This window comes from Megalopta genalis, chromosome 4 (assembly GCF_051020955.1).
Source record: "Megalopta genalis isolate 19385.01 chromosome 4, iyMegGena1_principal, whole genome shotgun sequence".
Lineage (NCBI taxonomy): Eukaryota > Metazoa > Arthropoda > Insecta > Hymenoptera > Halictidae > Megalopta > Megalopta genalis.
Genome location: NC_135016.1, coordinates 26,705,374 through 26,725,210, shown reverse-complemented (window position 1 = coordinate 26,725,210; position 19,837 = coordinate 26,705,374). Strand labels below are relative to the sequence as shown.

The following is a 19,837-nucleotide window of genomic DNA, read 5'->3' as shown; positions in this document are numbered from 1 at the left end:
AGTATTGTGCGTCCTCAAAGTGGGTAACCGATTTTGAACACCCTGTATTCCGCCACAAAAATCGATCGACCGAGAAACAATGACACCAATCATAAAGCTATTGTATCCATCAAAGGAACGCCGAGGAACTTTTTTCACGCCGGTCACGTTGGTTATTAAAAAAAAAGTCATTTGCATCGTTTATTGAAAACTACGATCTACGTCGTCCCAAATAGATTTCGCTTTGATTTCAAATGCATAGCACTTCGATTTCGAATTTTCATTAATTTATTCCCGCGAGTGTGTCCCGTCCGAATCGACGCGACGTACTTGTCAATATTGAACCAGAAACGTATCAATCGATAGATTTTAATTGCATTTGAATAGAGACCGACCGAGCCGTCTAGCAAACAACAAAGTTTCAAGAGGGAGAACCACGTTCATCGTTCGCATAATTTCCTTTTCTCGCGCTTCTCCGGGGGAACACTTTGCGAAAACTTCCACCGCTGTCGACGACGACGGTAACGTTGAAATACGTATTGGAAAGTTTTCGCTGCACCAGCAGCGTCAACTAAAAAGTTGCTCCCTGTTCGTTCGGTGGATACGTAGCTAAATGCACACCTAAAAGTAGTTTCATGTATAAGGAAGCAGGCCATAACCTCGGCGACGACCTGCGAAGCTTCGTCGAGGTTACTTGACGGAAACGCTCGATTTTTAGAACGAGCTAGCGTTCACGCGTTTAATAAGCTTCCATTCTCTCGCGAAATCGCCGCGAGCCGATGCCAGCGAAGATTAGAGTCGGTCGAACCGATTAATTAGGAACGCGACTGACAAGATAGAACACATTCTCGCGTTGTTCGTAAAATCTGTTTCGCGAAATATTCGAAAGAAGAAGATACAGTAATTGTCCCTCAGCTTGCAAACGAAAATGGAGAATTTACGAAGAGGAGATTCGATTATTCGAGCCTCGCGACTCGTTTTTATAGTCGCCGATTGTCAAAGATCAGCGAGGCTCGAACAATCGTGTCTTCCCAAATTGTCCATTATTGTTTACAAGCTGACGGACAATTGGAACGAATTTACTGTAAAACGTATTTACTTTCGATGCAGTTCGTAAAATTCTCCACGGGGGAAACGCCATTTCGACGCGCTCGAAGCTGTCCTCGAAATTTTCGAAAAATGAAAAACAAAACCGTATTTTCTCTTCCACGTCTCCCGAGTACAATTCGCGTTTCCTTTCCGAAACGAGTTCGTTTCGGAAACGAAATCGCTTCTTTCGGATCGTTGCGTTCATCTCCGAAACCGAGTTTCGCCCGCCATTGTAGGTCGATAATTTATCGGCGACAGCGTGCCGGGCCCGTCGAAGGCTTACATCGCCGAGTCTTTCCGTGGAACCTGGGAAATTCGATTTAGGGGATTAACGGCAATTCTCGTGCTCTCATTATGCAACACGTAGCTTCTTAATAGAGTTACCGCACACACCGTAGGAAATCACACGTTGCAGGCTTGATATCGGCGCAGACATCATTGTGGACGCGGCCGGGCCGCGTGAACAGAGACGAAGAGAGACCAAGAGAAACTGTAATTTCGTGAACGGAAATCGGGATCGTGCCTCCGGCCAGCAACCCTTCTCCCTCCGATCCCGTTTCTCATTTAACTTATTCTCTTTTCTTTCGTTTTCCGTTTCTTTCTTTTCTTGCAAAGGCCAAGGCTAATGATAGGTCTCGACGGTTGGTTTTATCCTCGTTCGTTGCCCAGGTAATACTGGAGATACCTGAGTCGCTGGAATTCTTTTGGTTCGATGGCAAATCGTGGATCAGTACACGACGATCTTCGAGATCGTCTCGAGTCCACGGCGAACGATCGAATCATTATGAACGGACGGAAATATCACAGGATCTTCTGCTTTCCGTGTAATTCTCGCTCCATCCATGGCGAACCATGCGCTTGCTTTTCCTCTTTACACGTTCATGCGCGATTTGTCGTTGTAAATATTTGTGCTTTATCGTGGCCCGGAGATTTCATTCGAACGTGATTTAATATGAATTTCATATAATTCTATGATTAACGGAATTATGAATTATCTGTCGCATCACTCACATTCAATACTAGCATCTAGGTGCAAAATTTGACGTGTCAAACATTAATGTACTCCATTTTCTCAGGATATCCTTGTGAGATATTATTAATCGCTTCGCTCCCGCTGACGTGTTATGTCGCGACATAGGTACTGTTCGTGCAAGGTTACAGACGAGATATCTCGCGACGTAATTCTGCTTGTGCGAGAATCACGTACGTGACGTAAATACGCGGCGCAGTACCGTTCGTGCAGTGACACGTTTAGAGTAAACACGCTTTAATTCGAGAGCAAAAACGGAAGAGCGTGTTTACTCGTCCGCGGCATCGCACGAACGGTATTGCATCGCGGGCTAACACGCGGGACTGTGGCGCCGCACGAACGGTATTGCGTCGCGGGCTAACACGCGGGACTGTGGCGCCGCACGAGCGGTATTGCATCGCGGGATAACATACGGGTCTACGGCGCCGCACAAACGGTATTGCGTCGCGGGCCACCGCACAAGCGGCGTTACGTCGCGGGACAACACACGGGTCTACGGCGCCGCACGAACGGTACTGCGTCGCGGGCCACCGCACGCGTCCGTGGCACCGCGCAAGCGGCGTTACGTCGCGAGATATCTCGTCTGTGATCTTATACGTAATGGTATCGGTGTCGCGGCATAACACACACATGGGAGCGAAGCGGTTGAGGATACAAGAATATCTGTTATAACAAAAAAAGAAAAGTGGCCGCAAAGGTGAATCGGCGAAAGAGTGAGAATTTCGAAGTGTTCATAATAATTTGATCAAGACGGTGTTGCAAAGAGAGAAAAGTGAATTTCGTTTTTTGTTTGGTTGGGTTTTTCAGCTATTTTAGTCAGTTTTTGCACTGTCGCGTATGCTGTAAACTGTAAACGCATGGCATCTGCGTGTTGATTGTCGACTTTGCGATACTTCTCGAATTAGCAGTTTCCGCAAGGAGATTCTTTTCAGCCTTGGCGTCGGTTGGACACCTCAGTCTTTTCTGTTTGGTAATGGAGAAACAAGAATTTGTATTTTGTTCGCATACTGTGTATCTGTTTTAGGCATGCTCAATAGTATTTTTTGTACCTCACAGATACAAGCGATACTCGTTTCACGGCGAACCTTTCGCTAGCGGTAGCGCCTTAAGCGGTAGAAAACCGAGAATTGGATAACACGTTCATGAAAATAGCCCTGAATGTTGTGCGAGCTGAGGCGAAGACGCGTCTAGCTCGGAAATACAAATTTTCGTTAGTCGTTGAGTTAGAGTGTTTGGTGAAGTTACAATAGGAAGCAGATGTTATCGAGCCGAGTGACTAGCGAATAGTAAGAATCGATCGGTATTTAATCGATAGGTTGCTGATTGAATGTATTTACCGGATATGCCAAATACCTACAGCACAATGGAATAGAAAGCTTCATTAAACTGAACAAACCTTTTACTCCGACGTTCGCAAATTAACGAATCCTGAACTGAGGAAACAGACTTCCGTGCTACCGGTTCCATTGTTATAATCAATTAACAGATCGATTACCGATTCAATGCTCGCAGAGATTAAACACGGACGAAACGCGATTTATTTAATAAAACAGACAATGAGAAGCTAAAATTAGCGACATTAACTGCTTCTGCGTCTCACAAATCGTCAGACCATTCGGCAGCGGTTTCGACGGTGCTAAATTAATTTGCATTTAACGCGCGTTTTATTAAAATTTTCATTGAATCATTTTCTACAAAAGAGCGCACAATTTCAACAATTTTAAAATAAGGAATATGAAATCGTACGATCTGTACGATACGTTCAGTATCAACCCTTTGCACTCGAGTGGTGACTCTTAGGCACCGCTAAAATTTGTTATATCACGTGCTGAGATAATTTTTACGTTAACAAAGTTTAGATTTTTTTAAAAATCGTTAAAAGTGTAACCGTTGTGTAAGACTCGATATCGCACGCGTAAAATGCACTTCGTCGTATAAAATGAAGATACCGTAAGTCAGAAAAGCTATTTTAGATTTACAGTTAAAGCAACTTCGAGTGCAAAGGGTTAATAAATTGCGACAAATTCTAGTATGGCGCGAGTAAAAAAATGCATTCAATCTCGTGCGCATAAAATGAAAAAGAACTGAATAACAGATACGTTTGAAAAGACAACGCAAACGCGTACCGATCTTCCGTCCTCCGAATAATCGAATCATCTGTCCAGAATCTAGAGGGCCAGAAACGTGTCGCCAGGTAGAAGCGGCTGCGTAAATAACAGAATTAATTTGCAGATCCTAGAGTAAAAGCGTTTGTGTCTCGAACGCTATACGAGCTTAAACGAATATCACTGTTTCGATCATCCCGCACGGGCCGTCCAGGCTGAATGCATTGACTGGAGGACACGTTTCAGGGTACGGAAGAGAGGAACCACGACCTGGTTCAGGTGTACAAAAATTACTTCGAGCGTCACGTGAACCCGACGAACCTGGCGCTGTTCATCGACAGCTACATCCGCCGCACGGATCTGAACATCACGAGGGAATTAGACCCGATACGCAAAAAGGACGGCCTCACGCTTGGTGTACCTGTCATGAACATCACCGGAGCTCTAAGCCCGCACGTCGACGACACCGTCACGTTAAACGGTCGATTAGACCCGACGAACAGCTCTTGGATGAAGGTACGGAACACAGTTTCACGGTATTATCTGTCGCGTATCTGTACGTCGTTGGGATCTGTCTCCTTGCGATCGCGTTCTTACATCGACCGTGTTCGATACGCTGATAAATGAGCCGTTTATTTTGAAAGTGGCATAAGTCACTTTGTTTTTAAGTCGATATATTCAAGGGTTTGCGTTTTAACACGTTTCAAAATATGGATGCTAGCTTTCGAGAAGATTTACTCGTATTTGTTATCTCAGGTGTTGGGATTATGGAATGAAAATGAATATGATTCTAATTCTTTTCTTAACCCCTTGCCGTACTTTGACGAGTCCGACTCGTCATGAAAATTTCTATTATTAACTCATCGAGTATAGATGTTATTTTGTCCTTTAAAATTGCAATAAAATTCTATTCTTTTGTCGTCAATATTTAAGCATTCAAGTAAATTTAGGTGCACAATAAGCATTAATTTCTTTTTCTTTCTAAGAAATTATTAGAATCGAAAAATTTCTAATCGCAGTAACTGCGAAGAAAATGGTATGTCAAGGGGTTAAAAAGACTTTATTTTATTCCTTTATTGAGAGAAGGTATATGGGCGAAAACGATCGAGCGACCAAACTCTACTGAGAGTCCGGTAAGAAAAAAACGCTTCTTTTATACCCTTCTCGGGTTCGTCTTATCCACCAATCAGAGACATTTATTTGTCGCGTTTCACATTGTATACGTGACGCTGGGATCCCCAAACAGTCAGGGCACGATGTGTATCTAATGGTACCGGTGATGATGAATCGCGGTATCTATTATATACAGTTTACATCACCGTCGTTGCCCGCTGACGGAACCGACGAAAATGTAAACCGATATCTTAGTATCTTAGTACTAAGTAAACTATAGATTAATTTTTGTTCGAGGCTAAAATTTCCTTTTTTTTCAACATCAGGATACTGATATTTTTCTCGGTATAAATAATTTCGTATAAACATTAAAAAATCACTACCTTTCATTACGGTAAAGTGACTTATGCCACTTTCAAAGTAAACGGCTCAAATATATGTATACAGTGGGCCACAAAATTATTCGCTCACCTTTTAAAGCGCAATAACTTTTTGAGAACTGAACTAAATTGACTTGCATGTTGTTTTAGATGACAGAGGGACTAGCCTATTAGACGATGACTGAAATGCTTTTTCTTTAAAATCTTGCTATTACTTGGATTCGTGAAGAAATCAAAATCTTTCGTTTTTTAGCTTTTTTATCTGAGCCTATGACGAAAATTTAAAAAATGCCTCTCGTAGATGTCGATAAAATTTGAAATTAATGGCGATAGGCGCCTCTCATTGGTCACTGTTTTTCGTTAATAACTCGTGAACAGAGCCGCGGATCGCATTTTCGCTAAGGAAAAAGTTACTTCGAATGACCTCAGGAATCCCCTATTTCCCAGAAGAACCATAATTTTTGGACATCCTGTATAATAAATGTTTCAAGATTTTATAGTAATTCAGTCAATATTAACCCTTTGCAGTAGCTTTGTCGTCAATTAATGATTTCTCACGTTTCCAAATCTAATTTATTTTGTGTTTTTCCTTCGTAATCGAGTAGATTCATGATTTCCAATTTGTACTTCACACATCAGAGTAAATTCTAACGTTTTTTGAAATTGCGAATTCGTTATTAGCTTATACCACGAGAGATCGATATTTTTGCTGGTTTCGAGATGTATCGATCTTCTTTATACCGATATGAATTTTTCTATTTTTATTTTCGTAAAGCAAGGAACGACTTTTCTAGTTTTTCGTCGTGGTTCAGAAATAACGCACGAGAATCTCGCGTGTCACGCGAACCTCAATTAGCTTTTCAACATCACTTCCCCGCCACGAAAGTTAAATTCGACCTTGCATTATCAAATCAAGCGTAATGCCTACACTGCACAGACCTCGGCATTTTCATATCGCATCGGAATACCGAAAATCCGACTAATTGAAATCTCCGACCAGAAATATTCGCTTTTGCTTCTGCATCGATAACGTTTTCAATCAACTGGTTCGAGTCGAAAGTAATAATAACATTTTGCTAAGCTGTAATTCCGAAAGTATGAAACTTCGGACGTGGTTAGCAACGGACGAAACAACGATACGGAATGGAAAAGATATTGTACTGACGCTTGTCGCCTGAATTCGCAGATTTCCGACTGCGGAATGGTGCTGGAGGAGCAACCGGGCAAAGTTAGCGAGGCTTTCCGGCTCTTTCTGCAGGGCGAAGGATATGGTAAGTGAGCGCCCCGGCGAACCACACTATAGCCATTACTTATCGGATTATCAAAAGATTACTCCCATCGATCGTCACCGGTATTAAACGAATCGTGCCATAATTGCCCCGTAGGGGAGCACGCAATCACCTTGACTCGAGAAAAAGAACCACCGTACCTTCAACTAACCACAAACGTATCTATAGAATCGTTCGCAATCTACATTTATCAAGCATCCGTTTCCAACTAGTTCAACTATTCTCAAGCATGCTCTCTCGACTCATCGCCGCTAGAGAAACCAGAGACCATTAAAGACTCGAAAGCTCGAAAAGGGGGCCGTTCACGTGCTCTCCTACGAAACTCCACGACTTACTCACGAACAGAGAAAATCAAAAACGAAAAGCAGACGAAAAAGAAAAGCAAGTGTCCGTAGATCCGTGGATGTCCGTAGGCTTAAGTTCGTTTCATCGATCGCTGCGTGTCACGAGTAAAATATCCGTGGAATATTTGGCCTACGAAACTCTTGACTCAACGCCAGGTGTGTCAGTGCACCGGAGACAAAAAAGAAAAGAGGATCAAATCCTGGAAAAGCGAACGAAATCGTTTCTCGGGTCGTTTGACCGGGTTCGAGTTCTCTTCGTCGGGACGCGGACGCGTTTCCGCGTCGGTGCGGCGCGCGGCGTGCGACATCGACCGCGAGAAAGAAAATGAGAAGAAAAAGAACAAACAGGAACACAAAAAACGAAGAATTTAACGCTTTGTAAATTAAGTCGCGTCGACCATTTTTGCCTTTTGGGACCCGCTAGCCAGCTCGGTTGTGTGTAAGCTTTTCCGAAAGCTCGGTTTTTCATCGGTGCATACTTAAACGGCTAGTCGTAGCGAGCTAAAAAAAAAAAAAAACGTTGTTCCACCATTGTCGCCGAGATCACGAAACAGAGAAGCGAGCTAGAGAATCCGCTTCGATAACAATCGGCCGCCGATCTCGTTCCTTTTTTGTTTGGCGTGGCCGTTCTCACCCCCTCCGGCATTATTGGTCCCCGCCCTCGCTCGGCTATACATATGATTTATTGACCACCACACGCTGAACGTTGTCCTGGAACCTGTGAAAACGCTTTAGGGGATCAGCATACAGAAATGCGATACACAAGAAGCGAACGTTCTATCGTTTCTCGCCGATCGAACGCTGGCCCGCCCGGCTAAATCGAACTTTATTATTCTTTTTGGCTTGTTGGTCACAGAAACACGATAGCACTTATCACATTGACACTACGCTTTACCACTATCGCCCAGTTGATAACGTAGAGGTAGAGGAAACGGTGGAGAAATATTTCCCGTTCGCGAAACATTTTTGTCGGCGAAGTGCTTTTCTGCTCGCAGCCACCCCTATCAACCCTCGCCCGCCCCCTCACACATCTCTCTCTCTCTCTCTCTCTCTCTCTTTCAATCTCTCTCTCTTTCAGTCTCTCTCTCTCTCTCTCTTTCTCTTTCTATCTTCCTCTCTCTATGTCTCTCTCTCTCTCTCTCTCTTTCTCTCTCTCTCTCTCTCTCTCTCTCTCTCTCTCTCTCTCTCTCTCTCTCTCTTGAAATGCATAATTATATGTATATCGTTGATCTCGACTGTTCCGATCTCTTTCGCATATGACAATGAATTTGTTACCTAATTTATGTGAATAGGTTATTCTTATGCGTATGTTAGCCAAGAAAAAGTACGCCCGTGTTGTTCTATTTAACGTAACTGTTCCTGCCACGGACACTGTCGTTATCTTAATTGTTGTTACGAATCGTCTCTGTTATTACGTATAGAGTTTTCAATGTTATACGAAGAAAGCTAAGAACACGAAGAAAAACGGACGCTGTTAATCCTCGATGCACGCTGGCTTCCTCGCGATCTCGTGCTCCTCGCGAAATGATCGATGATTGTTCTGCCTGCTATTGATTTCCTTCGCTCCTCATCGATCCCGACGAAATCGAATTTGATCGAACGGTTCGAGCGCGAGTTCTCCGGTTCCATCGAGACTTAGCATCGTCTTCGATCATGTACTTTCCTTCACTGGGAAGCCACTGGCTCGACTTGATAAATAAAAAGAGGTTTGAAAAAGGAATACACGTTGAATTCATCACTTCTAGTTCTCTCACTCTACCATCGCCACATCTCTTCGAAAGTTTGTTTTCTTTTTCTCTCTTCTCTTTTAGTTTCTCTGCCCCCCCTCTCTCTTTCTTTCTCTCTCTTTCTCTCTCTTTCTCCTTTCTTTTTGTTATCGATGCGATCATCATCTGAAGGCAGAATAAGAATTAAACCAAAAAAAAATACATGTTCACCGACTTGCGCCTTTATTTCCCACGCGTCTCGGATCGATCGAGTGGTACGTATACATTACTAATTAGTCTGTTGAAGCTGGAGTAGACTAGCGAGTAGCGTCCTCAGGCTTCTTAGCTGTGTTTTGTTTGCTTCTCGGTTGAACGCCGAACACCGCGAATGACGCTCTGTAGTATTGTTATAATTTGTAGACGATAGTCTCGAACCCGCTGTAGTCGTAGAAACTCCTCCGTCGGTGTCCGATCACTTCCGGTCAGCGCTTTTGCTGTACGAACGTTGCCTCGCGAAACAATCGCGACAGCAGAAGCGTTTCGCTACTTTCGTCCATTCGATCGACGTACCGATAAAACGAGCTTCTCGTTGTTTCAATGAACGAATGGACGAGGGTCGTTGCTTTCAGGTCGTCGGCCATCGAACAGCAGTTCGCCGAAACCGCGTCAGACCAACATCGATTTGCATCGTTCACACGCATTTTAATAAATGTCGCTCGAACAATAAAACTCCTTTTCCTCCTTTCGATATCGGTCTGATTGTCCTTCGTGCATCCTGCTGTTGCAATACGTTCTAACTGGATGTCGCAGTTCGGCGAAATCACGATCCGTCGATATGGACAGAATCGTTGAAGCGTTTCTAAACGACGATTCCGTCGCTGCGATATTCAATTAGAACGTAGCAGGTCTAGATGGACGACGGCCATTCTTTTTCTTTAATTTCAATGTAATGGTACACGACAATTGGCCTAACGATGCATCAGCACTATAGAATGACTTCCGATCAGATTGTGTTGAACAAAAGAACGTGCGCCACGACCACATCACGATTCTTATGCTTGGAGTCTCTAAACGAGAATTTGTTTTTTTATGCGTTTTAGTGGTGAAATCCTCGCGGAAGCCCGTGACGCCGACAACACCCGAAGGTAATTGTAATTAGGATTTGAAGGCCGCAAGGAGTCAAGCGCGCAGTTGGTCGGTTAGGCCACGTCTATGTGTTAAGTAAGTCGGAATTCAAACTCTTATCGGGAGCTACTAACCGACAACGATCTCTCTCTATCTATCTATCTATCTATCACGACTAACATGCCTTGGACAACCTCGGGTACAGTCCCACAAGGATTATCTGAAAGGCAACTAACCGCTGCTCCCTTCTTCACGTTACTAACATACTCTTTCTCTTTCTTTCTCTCTCTCTCTCTCTCTCTCTCTCTTTCTATCTCTCCCCCGTCTCTCTTTCTCTCTTTCTCGTATGTGTACGTTCTGGGTCTAGACTTTCAGACTTACTGAACTGTGCTTCATGAATCTCTCACATGCATCACTTTGAATCGTCGATATCCCCTTCACTATCGCTTTCTAAAAACTAACTACGATATAGTTAGTTTATGTATACTACCTAAATACTATACTAGTTATACATAGTCGGTATAACGTAACAACTATAGAAACTAAAAATTACAATTGCTGTGCGAGAACATTCAGACGTCGGGTCTGGACTAATTTTTGAAGCGTTTTCTGTTTCTTTTGATTTCAAAATGCACTTTATTCTCTCTTTAATAATTCTACCTGACACAGTTATGATGACACTAATTTTTGCTTTTTTATTTCTGTTGACGTTGAATACTTTTTAAGAATCTATTATCATTGTAATTATCATTTCTTATTCCTATCGTTCCTTATAATCTTAATATTTCTACGTATTTGAACCTTTTCGAATTTCCGTTTTATCTGCGATATACGTCTTCTCTTCTTTACGAGATTCACATGTACATATATTTTGAATAAATGTGTTGAATAAAATATATTGCAGTTGAACGAAATAGTTGTATTCACTGATTTTCGTAAGTTTTAAGAAACGGTTTACGATGTGAATGGAGAATCAGGTGCATTTTATGACATTGAAATTGTAACGTGACTTTATCGAACTTCAGTCTAGAATAATTTTTAGTTTGCGTAGATTCTAGTACGTTCAATGATTTCCTAATATCAATCGTTTCCACTCATTCACGACAAATGTTTTTCATTCATTATAAATCCTTATCGACTGAAGCTACTCATCGTCGACGAGATTGAGAATGGACCTAACATGTTATGGACTCTCGTGGCTCGAGTCAACTGCCTTACCGACCTAGTAATTGCTCATTGATTAATCTTGCTCTTAATTGAAGTGGAAAGACAAACTTCAGCTGTTCGCTTGTTCGCATGAGAACAGGATTAGAATTGAATTTAAATGAAAGTATAATTATAAACAATTTCGAACATTGAAATTGTCTATTAACAGCTTTCCAAATTTTCAAGATAAAAATTTTATAACAATTTGGTACTTAGAGGACATTATTGGACATTATACTGTGACTATTTTATTATACAAGTTTTTAGTAAATATGATCGTTAAAAACGAAGATACAACGAAGTTTGTAACGCATTGGTGTGTGCAATAAAATTTTGCTTTACAATGGATGATTCAACAGCGATTGTTGTTTATACAATGTATTTTTCATTTAAACAATGTTTACGTGATCTTTCTTTTAATTTTGAAAAAGCTGCAATTTAATTTGAATTTTTACATTTTCGTGCCACAATCGATGTCAACCCTGTTGATAACGCCACGCTGAATTGTTAGAGGCTCATTAAAAATGACTACTGCAGCACATGTACAGAATGTTAGGTCTATTCTGTCTATACCTTGACCATGTTCCGACGGTCTCTTATCAGTAGTTGGTACGAACTCTACCAATGGACGATAAATCAGAGACCTACCGAGAGAATACATCCTAAGATATTCAACTGGTTTTTAATCCGGTCAACCGATCAATAAAGAAAGAAACTACTAAATCTCTTCTCTTGTAGCAACATTTAGCGTCGACACTACATTACCAAATGACGCACACTAAAAAGTGCAACTTCTTGAAAGAAAAAAAAAGAACTGGCACCTACTGGGCAGTAGAATAGCAAATATGAAGTCGTGCTAATTCACATGCCTCCGCACATGAAACAATCTCACCGACACACAGAACTCTACCTGTTACTTTGCATGCGCGCCTTTCTTTGTCTTCTCAGTTCTTTGGTTTCTTTTTCCCCACTTTTGTCGTCTTTACGTTCCGACAATTTTGTGCTAACCGCGTGTATCTGCTGTCTCTCTTTCTCTCTCTCTCCCCCCTTTCTCTCTCTTTCTCTCTCTCTCTCTCTCTCTCTCTCTCTCTCTCTCTTTCTCTGTGTATCTCACGTGAGCCTCCTGATTGCTACATATTATGTATTATTATATCTACGATATTTGTATACGAATCCGAATCCGATTTTTGTTTTCACTGAATGGAACATAAACGTGGGTGTACCGTTCACGAAAAATCGAACGAGAACCGTAGAACCGTGGTCGAATGAACAACAATCCCGATCACACCGATCGCTCTGACCTGGTATTTTCTTTTATCTTTCTTTACAGTGGCACCGCTCTCACCACTGAAAATGGCCGACTACAGACTGGCTTCCCTCGAGGAACTGAACCACGTGTGCATTAAGAAAATCGACCGGCCGACCGCGACTATACACATCACCGAGAACCCCATATCGGAGGCGGTCGTTTGCTAAATCCTCATCCGGAAACCTCGCCGTTACCCCATTGATCGTGTTCTCGAACGTAACAGAAACGAACGAACACTAACACACACACATACACGCACACGTACGCGCGTACACACCTACACGTACACGATCAACACAGGTAGAGACGTACACACAACAAGAGAACAAGAAACACGCAAAAATCGAGAGCAACGGGTCGATATCTCATCGAGGTTTCGTCCGGGCAACGATCGACGTGGCACTAAAAACGTTCTCGTTTCGATTTTAATTACCCTCTCCTCCTTTCCCCCATCCCTGGAAGTTACAGCGATTCCAGTATTTTCCTCGTTTCTTTTTCTTTTTTTTTTTTTTAGTATTAACGATTCGTTTTACTGTAACAACACCTTCTCTCTACACCTCTAGCCCCTTTATTTATTAAACAATGTTAAGAGACGCAGGTATCGTCGTTTCGACGGTGCGAGACTAACTTTCGTTTTCTTCTCGTTGGATAGTCGTATTTACTTAACGATAGTTTCTTACCTGTTTTTGCGTTCACGGATAATTTTTTTTCTTTGCGTTTTACGATTAAATCGTTGTTTGTAAGAGTACAAGGAAGCGTTTTATCGATTGGATAGCGTTGGATCGAGGCCGACAACGCGCCGTGAATCTTTTACGAGATTTTTAAAAACCACCAGGAAACTCGGAACCGCGGAGACACTCACTTTTCAATGAACGTGCAAGCGAAACCGCGGCCCATTGTTCTTCCGCGGTGACAGGAACACACGCTCGAGGAATTTTTACTGTTGTTGTTTACGGAATCTTTGTTCACACGGAACAGCGTATTTTTTTAACAAAACGAACAATACGAACGCCCCCGCCGCCGCCGCCGCCACCACCACCACTGAACACCACCACCACCACCACCGCCACATACCACCGCCCCCGTCCCCACGAACCCTCCTCCGTCTCGTCCCCGACGGACGTGTTTTAATAACGAAATTCGAGGATCGAAAACGTGGAATTGAGCGAAACCAAAAAAAAAAACAAGTTCGAAAAGAAAAGAAAAAACGAAACACTAACGAACAATCGTAAATAATAATAATAATATTAATAATAATAATGATAATAATAACGATCTTCAATCCCAAACAAAGCCATCGCATTCATCGGTGTTCGCGCAGTTTACGATTCTCGTGCAACGTCAGAGACAACGAAAGATCATCGTTTTACATAAACGCGACTTTTAAAAAACGAACGAAACGATAAAATGTAAAAAAAAAGAAAAAGGATAAGAGATACAGATGGGAGAACCAAGAGGAAGAGGAGGTCGACGATGCGGAAGCGACGACGACGACGACGACGAGTCGCCGGCCTCGATTGCTTGGGGTGATAACCGATACGGCCTGGCGATCGAACGGTGCCATTTTTGGCGGTTCGATGCGAACTGTCACCGGCGTTAGGCGGACGAAAATTGTGTTGCGAGTAAGACGAACAAATGTTTGGCAGCACTGCATCGTAGAGAAGCCGCGCACCAATGCTTTCCGTGTTCATATGAGAGGCGAGAGAACGAAGGATAGGCGCAACGATGCGGGGGAAGCGTCGCTGCCGACAACGACACCGACACCGACACGCAACCGATCACGCGATTCTCCCCGGTTATTCGAGAGAATCTTTGTCCCCGGGTTACCTGGGAGTGGAGACGTTCGGCAAACACTTCGCGCTTTTCTTCTCGCCCGGCTTCGGCGATCCGAGTCGCTTCAGGAACTTCGAATAAGGAACGCCTTTTTTTAATCTGTCTTCACCGCTTGACTTGGTCATCGATTAGCCCGATCATGTCGCGAGGCTGTTTCCTTTCCTTTTTTTTTCTCATTCATGTAACGATTCGATACGATTCGGGACGAAGTTGTTGCGACGCTTGTACAAAGATACAATGTGAAATGTAAGAATTCGTTCGCGCGACGGCTCGATCATCCACTAATCTGTATTGTTCACTGTTTCTTGCTCAGCTTCGTCGTGCGATGGACGCCAAGGCAAACCGGAATGCTGCGAGGAGGACACTTTTATCAGTTATTTATAATTAACACGTTCGCTACCGGCATCCGTGCGGAAGTTAGTTATATACAATATGTAAGCAAGCGAGTCCGGTATTCTTCTCCGATTGTACAGTGGACGGGGTTGTAATTCTGCCGTACGATACGACGGTGGCTTTTAAAACTACGTGTTCTTGTCAACGTTCTCCCTGTGTGTACTTGTTCTTCGACATGTTTAATTAAATTATTTTTCGAAAATCAGCCATTATCATTGCGATATTTGAAAAAAATGGACGCGGTGGTGTTTGATCATGCACGTGATCCTGGAAGGGGGACCATATGACGGCGTGTGGGTGTAATAATGGACCTAAAAACTTATATCTTTACGATCTACGAACGGACTGTGGATCTTATCGCATTTACAACGAATATTATTGTAATGAAACTACGAGCAGCAATTTCGCGAACTGTGTTATAATTGTTTCGAATGTACGCGCTAAAAAGCACAAGTTGAAACGATCTATTCGACTTTTTACGCTTGGAATTGCGGCGGATGATTTTTGTTCGGCACAGAGATCCGCAGTCCACGATCCGTGAACAGCCTTGTTAGCGGTTTATATACATATTTCTTATTTCAACGAAGATACAGAGGAAGCTCTATGGTGTTCCAATACAGAATACTTTTATACTGCCTGAATTGATTGAAAGTAACTGTAGTCGAGCATCCTGGCAGCAAGAAATATTTCTCTTAGCATTTCTTAGCCGAATAGGTTGATCGAATCCATCGATGGGACTTGCTTGCATCTTTGTATTACACTTTATCTTCTTCTTTTATCGAGGTATGTCCCTCTTATGCCCTGAACGTACTTCGAAGTACCATTTTTTTTTATATTAAAACAGCGTTACGTTTACGAAATATGCGTTTGGTCTTTCACAAAAGCCTGTGCAAATTTTTGCGCGTTAATTAATTTACACCGCTGACTTTTCAACATCCTATCGGCTCGATTCGCAAGCGATTATCGGGGTTAATTGAAACTTGCCTAGTCTTTTCAATCGACCGTCTCTTCAACTGACGCGATTCTAAGTAGAACTATATACCGCAGCAATTTCGTCGCGGGTGCAAGAATCAAAGGTGCCGTAGGTACAGTGAAACCGTCACAATTCAAGGCATAATGGGTTAATTCATTTGCAAGTTTTGCGAACGAGCCTTCCAGTAGCGAACGTGTTAACCGGAACCGAAGCAGCTTTTTGAATAACCGTGGAGAATGGCGGCAAAGTCTTCTGGAAAAAAAAGAAAAACGATTAGCTCGTCGCGCTCGAGGATTCGTGGCTCCGCCGTGTGAATCGTTCCTGGTCGCGACGAGCGCGAAGGTGTGCACGCGACGCACCCGGATCGGGGGAATAGCGTTTTACCGGCGAGAAAGCGAAAACCAAGGTAGGTATCGGCATTAGACGCGTCGACGTATCCTCTCTCTCGATGATCTCGCTTGTTCGTTGTTACGCAAGAAGTTACACAAAACGGTGAACGCAAAAAAGAGACGAGCAAAAAGCGAGAAATGAGAAAGAAGAAAACCAAACAGAACAAAGAAAACAAGTAAGCCTAAATAAAACGCGTAAGAAAATCCGGCCGCCGCCAGTCGCGGCCGGCTCTCGTGTTCTCTCGATAAGAAACTTCTCGTAGGCCTGCACGTGTGATAATGTGCTTCGTGTTAAACAAAAAATGAGAAAATAGAAAAAAAAGCGGATGGAGAAAAAGAGACGAAAAAGAAGAAAAAGAAGAAGGAGATGACAAAAGGAAAGCCCGTTCGAGGACACCGCGCGTTTAACGTCCTCGAACGAGTCGTTTCCCCGGGAGATGGGCGTTTCTTTCCTCCGCGGGAGGAGAGGCGCCGGTCCGTTTGTTTGCGCTCGCGCACCGTTCGCACCCTTCCCTTAATTCCGAGGCGTTCTAGAGATCAAAGTTGTAATTAGAGGAGAGGCGTGTGTGCTCGAAGGGAACGGAGAGGGAGTACACGAAAGCGTATGCTCGGAGAGCCTGGAAGAGTTTTAGCGTTCGAGGGTAGATAGCTGATTCTAAAGAAATGATAAACGAGTAAAACAAACGAAGGAAAGACCGCGTGGAGAAGCGGTAAGAGAACGGAGGGGAGGAGCATCTGGTTCGGTACCTCAAATACGGTTCTACACCGGGCTTCTTAAAGCCTTTAGCGTGATATGATAAGACGTGCCTGCTACATGATGTCGTACGTAGCTTTCGAGAGAAGAAAAACGGAGAAAAAAAACGTGTTTCACCGCCTTTAGTTTTCTATATCAGATGATTCCCGCGCGTCCCGGATTTTCCCTATTTTCGCGCGCCCTCTTAGAACCAGCCGTGTGCGTGGAGCACGCTGCATTCGATGGTACTAATCGCCGCCGAAACTCGGACATCATTGGATGAAAACGCCGACGAAACCGTGGCGAACACTCGGCAATTCGACGTCCGTGTACACGCGGAATCGCCGTCCGAATCTTTGCGATCTCGCGTGTTCCGAAAGGTAATATAGAGCACAGGTTTATTTGCGGCTGTAGGCCAGGCGTGAGCGAACAACTCTGGGTTGCATCTGAAGGAATTAACGCCGATTTTGCGCAAAACTATTCGTTCGAGGGTGTGTTTATGTTGGAGCTGCGATTTACGAAAAAAGAAATAGAAAAACAGCATCGATGAAAGGGAAGCAACGGAGACCGACACCACCGATTCTGTCGTTTTATTCGATATTTCTCGATGTACCGTACAGTTGAGATATAAAAATCACGATTCCTCCGCAGGATCGCTCGTCTTTGAGGAATCTTGCGTGACTAGGCTATTAGCGCGGCTCCATTATGAGCAAAGAGCACGGAAAGACTTCTGTCGGCGATGTTCTTACAGCTTTAGCTCCAACATAAACGTTTTCGAGCCACGATAACGGATATATCGATTAGTGGCCGATTTCAGCGATAGCGAAATCTCGAGAATTGCTAAAATATTGACGCTATCGTGGCTCGAACGTGCGAGTTGGCTCTCTGCAATAGTGTTTCCTCGAGTAGACAGACGTTGCTCCCGAGCAAGTTGCGGTCAGCGGCCACGCCTGCGATAGATCTCCGGCAGAGAACGTTTTGGGCAATGTTAGTGTACGGCATTTACGACCATGGCGTGTACCGTTTAGCGTTGTACGGGCGAAGGATAATCGCCAGATTTCAAAGAACAATAATTACCGAGATACCGAATATCGAGGGGTTGGCCGACACGCGCGAAAACACGACGAAAGTCAGAGGACGAAAGGACGTACCGTGGGTTTAATCGTTTCATGTAAAAGAGAGTTTATAAAAGAGCGAACTATATTCTAGATGTATACCTAATGGCGCGTTATTTAGACTACGGCAAATTGAGACAAGAATAATAGTCGACAGCTTAGTTGTTAGAAATGTTTGAGGCTCGGTTTCGGGAGGATCGGAGGAATGCACGCATTAATCATTGCTAACGCGAGCGCTATAATGAGTAAACCAAAAGTTTAAGCAAAACGACAAAAAAAAGAACACAAGAATCGAAGATAACAGAATAAAATGAAGATGTAGCTTTTAAGGACCACCGACACCACTACCACCACCACCACCACCACCACCGCCACAACCAAAAAAACCACCACCATTTAACCCCTTCGTTTCCACTTGTCGCTCTTGGGACTGCATTATAGGAACATTCAAGAACGGATTAGGTCCACCGAGGTTCAACGGTCCACGCGTTTTTCTCCCAGCCCATTAATTGCATTTGATTGAACATATCGTGAGGAATGTGTGATAACGAATCTATGAAATACGTGCACGCCCGCTGCACGGTCGTTCAACGACAAAACTAATAATCGTGATCCTATCTCTTTCATTGAAGATATTCGAAGGCGACGCATATCATTAACTGCTAATTTGACGGATTGTATTCGTTCTGATTCACGCGCGGAAGAAAATTCTATTATATGTATAAATTGTTCGAGGGACGGCCCGCGAATCTCTCGTGTTCAAAAGCGTTTCTATTTCAGGTGCTAACGGTGATTGAATGTCTATAACGCTCGACGGGCACGCGAACCTTGTCGTTGTTGGTTACGAAGGGTTTAAGAATAATTCAGACGACAAAATTGAGAGAAATCTTATTCATTTGCACACTAAATCGATCACACTAAAAAAAAGAAAAAGAGAAAAAAAAACATTGAGAGAACTAATAAACGAAATTACGTGAACCGATAATTATGAAAACGCCACTGAAATCTCGCGGGAGGATGAACGATCCATTCTTTCGTTTTTCCATCGGGTGCTACGTGGAGTTTTTGCCTATGACGCAGAATCTTTCCGAATTCCTCGCGCAGAGAGTATCGTCATGATAGATCGTAGCGGAAATATGTTATTGAGAACAACACTCAAAGTAAACAAGGTATAGAACAGTAAGCGAAATAAAACTTAGACGGAGCTTGAGTATACATATAAATATACAGGTTAAACAACACGTGCGCACCGAATATACATCTTGTTATTTATAATAAATGAATTGTGAAAAAAGAATCATCGCAGCGTGTCGCTGACTTCATTACCCTCTTCGCCCCTTCAACCCTTACTCTTCGTTTAGAACGTTTGGCTAAGCCGGGCAACTCGTAACGCGAATGTCTTCGATTAGGAGAAATCAATTTCAGATAATAAATGATGGGTCTAAAATAATTCGGCTGTAATGGCAGTAATGGCAGTATTATTTGCTGAAACGAAAAGAAAGAATTAAAAACCCTCGTTTTTTAATTTTTTTATCTGAGTCTATAACGATAATTTAAAAAAATGCCTTTTGCAAATCCCTTTCACGAACGAGGACGAAATTTATTTATAACTAATTATATAATTAATTTATTTCTGTGTGAAATAACTACGTAGCTTTAGTATTTCGAGAGAATAGCGACGAGACGCGTGAAACTAACATTCATGGAAAGATCTTTCCATCGGGAA

At 43.1% G+C, this 19,837-nt stretch overlaps 1 protein-coding gene across 9 annotated transcripts in view; it reads left to right on the top strand.

Annotated features, from left to right (window-relative positions):
- The window catches only part of MESK2 (misexpression suppressor of KSR 2), a 63,578-nt gene extending 44,170 nt beyond the window's left edge, over positions 1-19,408 (top strand). For 5 of the 9 annotated variants that reach the window (XM_033473812.2, XM_033473807.2, XM_033473811.2 and 2 more), the window contains 4 exons: positions 4,450-4,719; positions 6,883-6,967; positions 10,136-10,180; positions 12,697-19,408. In XM_033473812.2, the coding sequence (XP_033329703.1) occupies positions 4,450-4,719; positions 6,883-6,967; positions 10,136-10,180; positions 12,697-12,842 (546 nt within the window). In that variant the 3' untranslated portion in view covers positions 12,843-19,408. Of the gene's footprint in view, positions 1-4,449; positions 4,720-6,882; positions 6,968-10,135; positions 10,257-12,696 lie in introns of all 9 variants that reach the window. The other 4 variants (XM_033473806.2, XM_033473809.2, XR_004490633.2 and 1 more) reach the window with 3 other exon arrangements.
- The last annotated feature ends 429 nt before the right edge of the window (positions 19,409-19,837 follow it).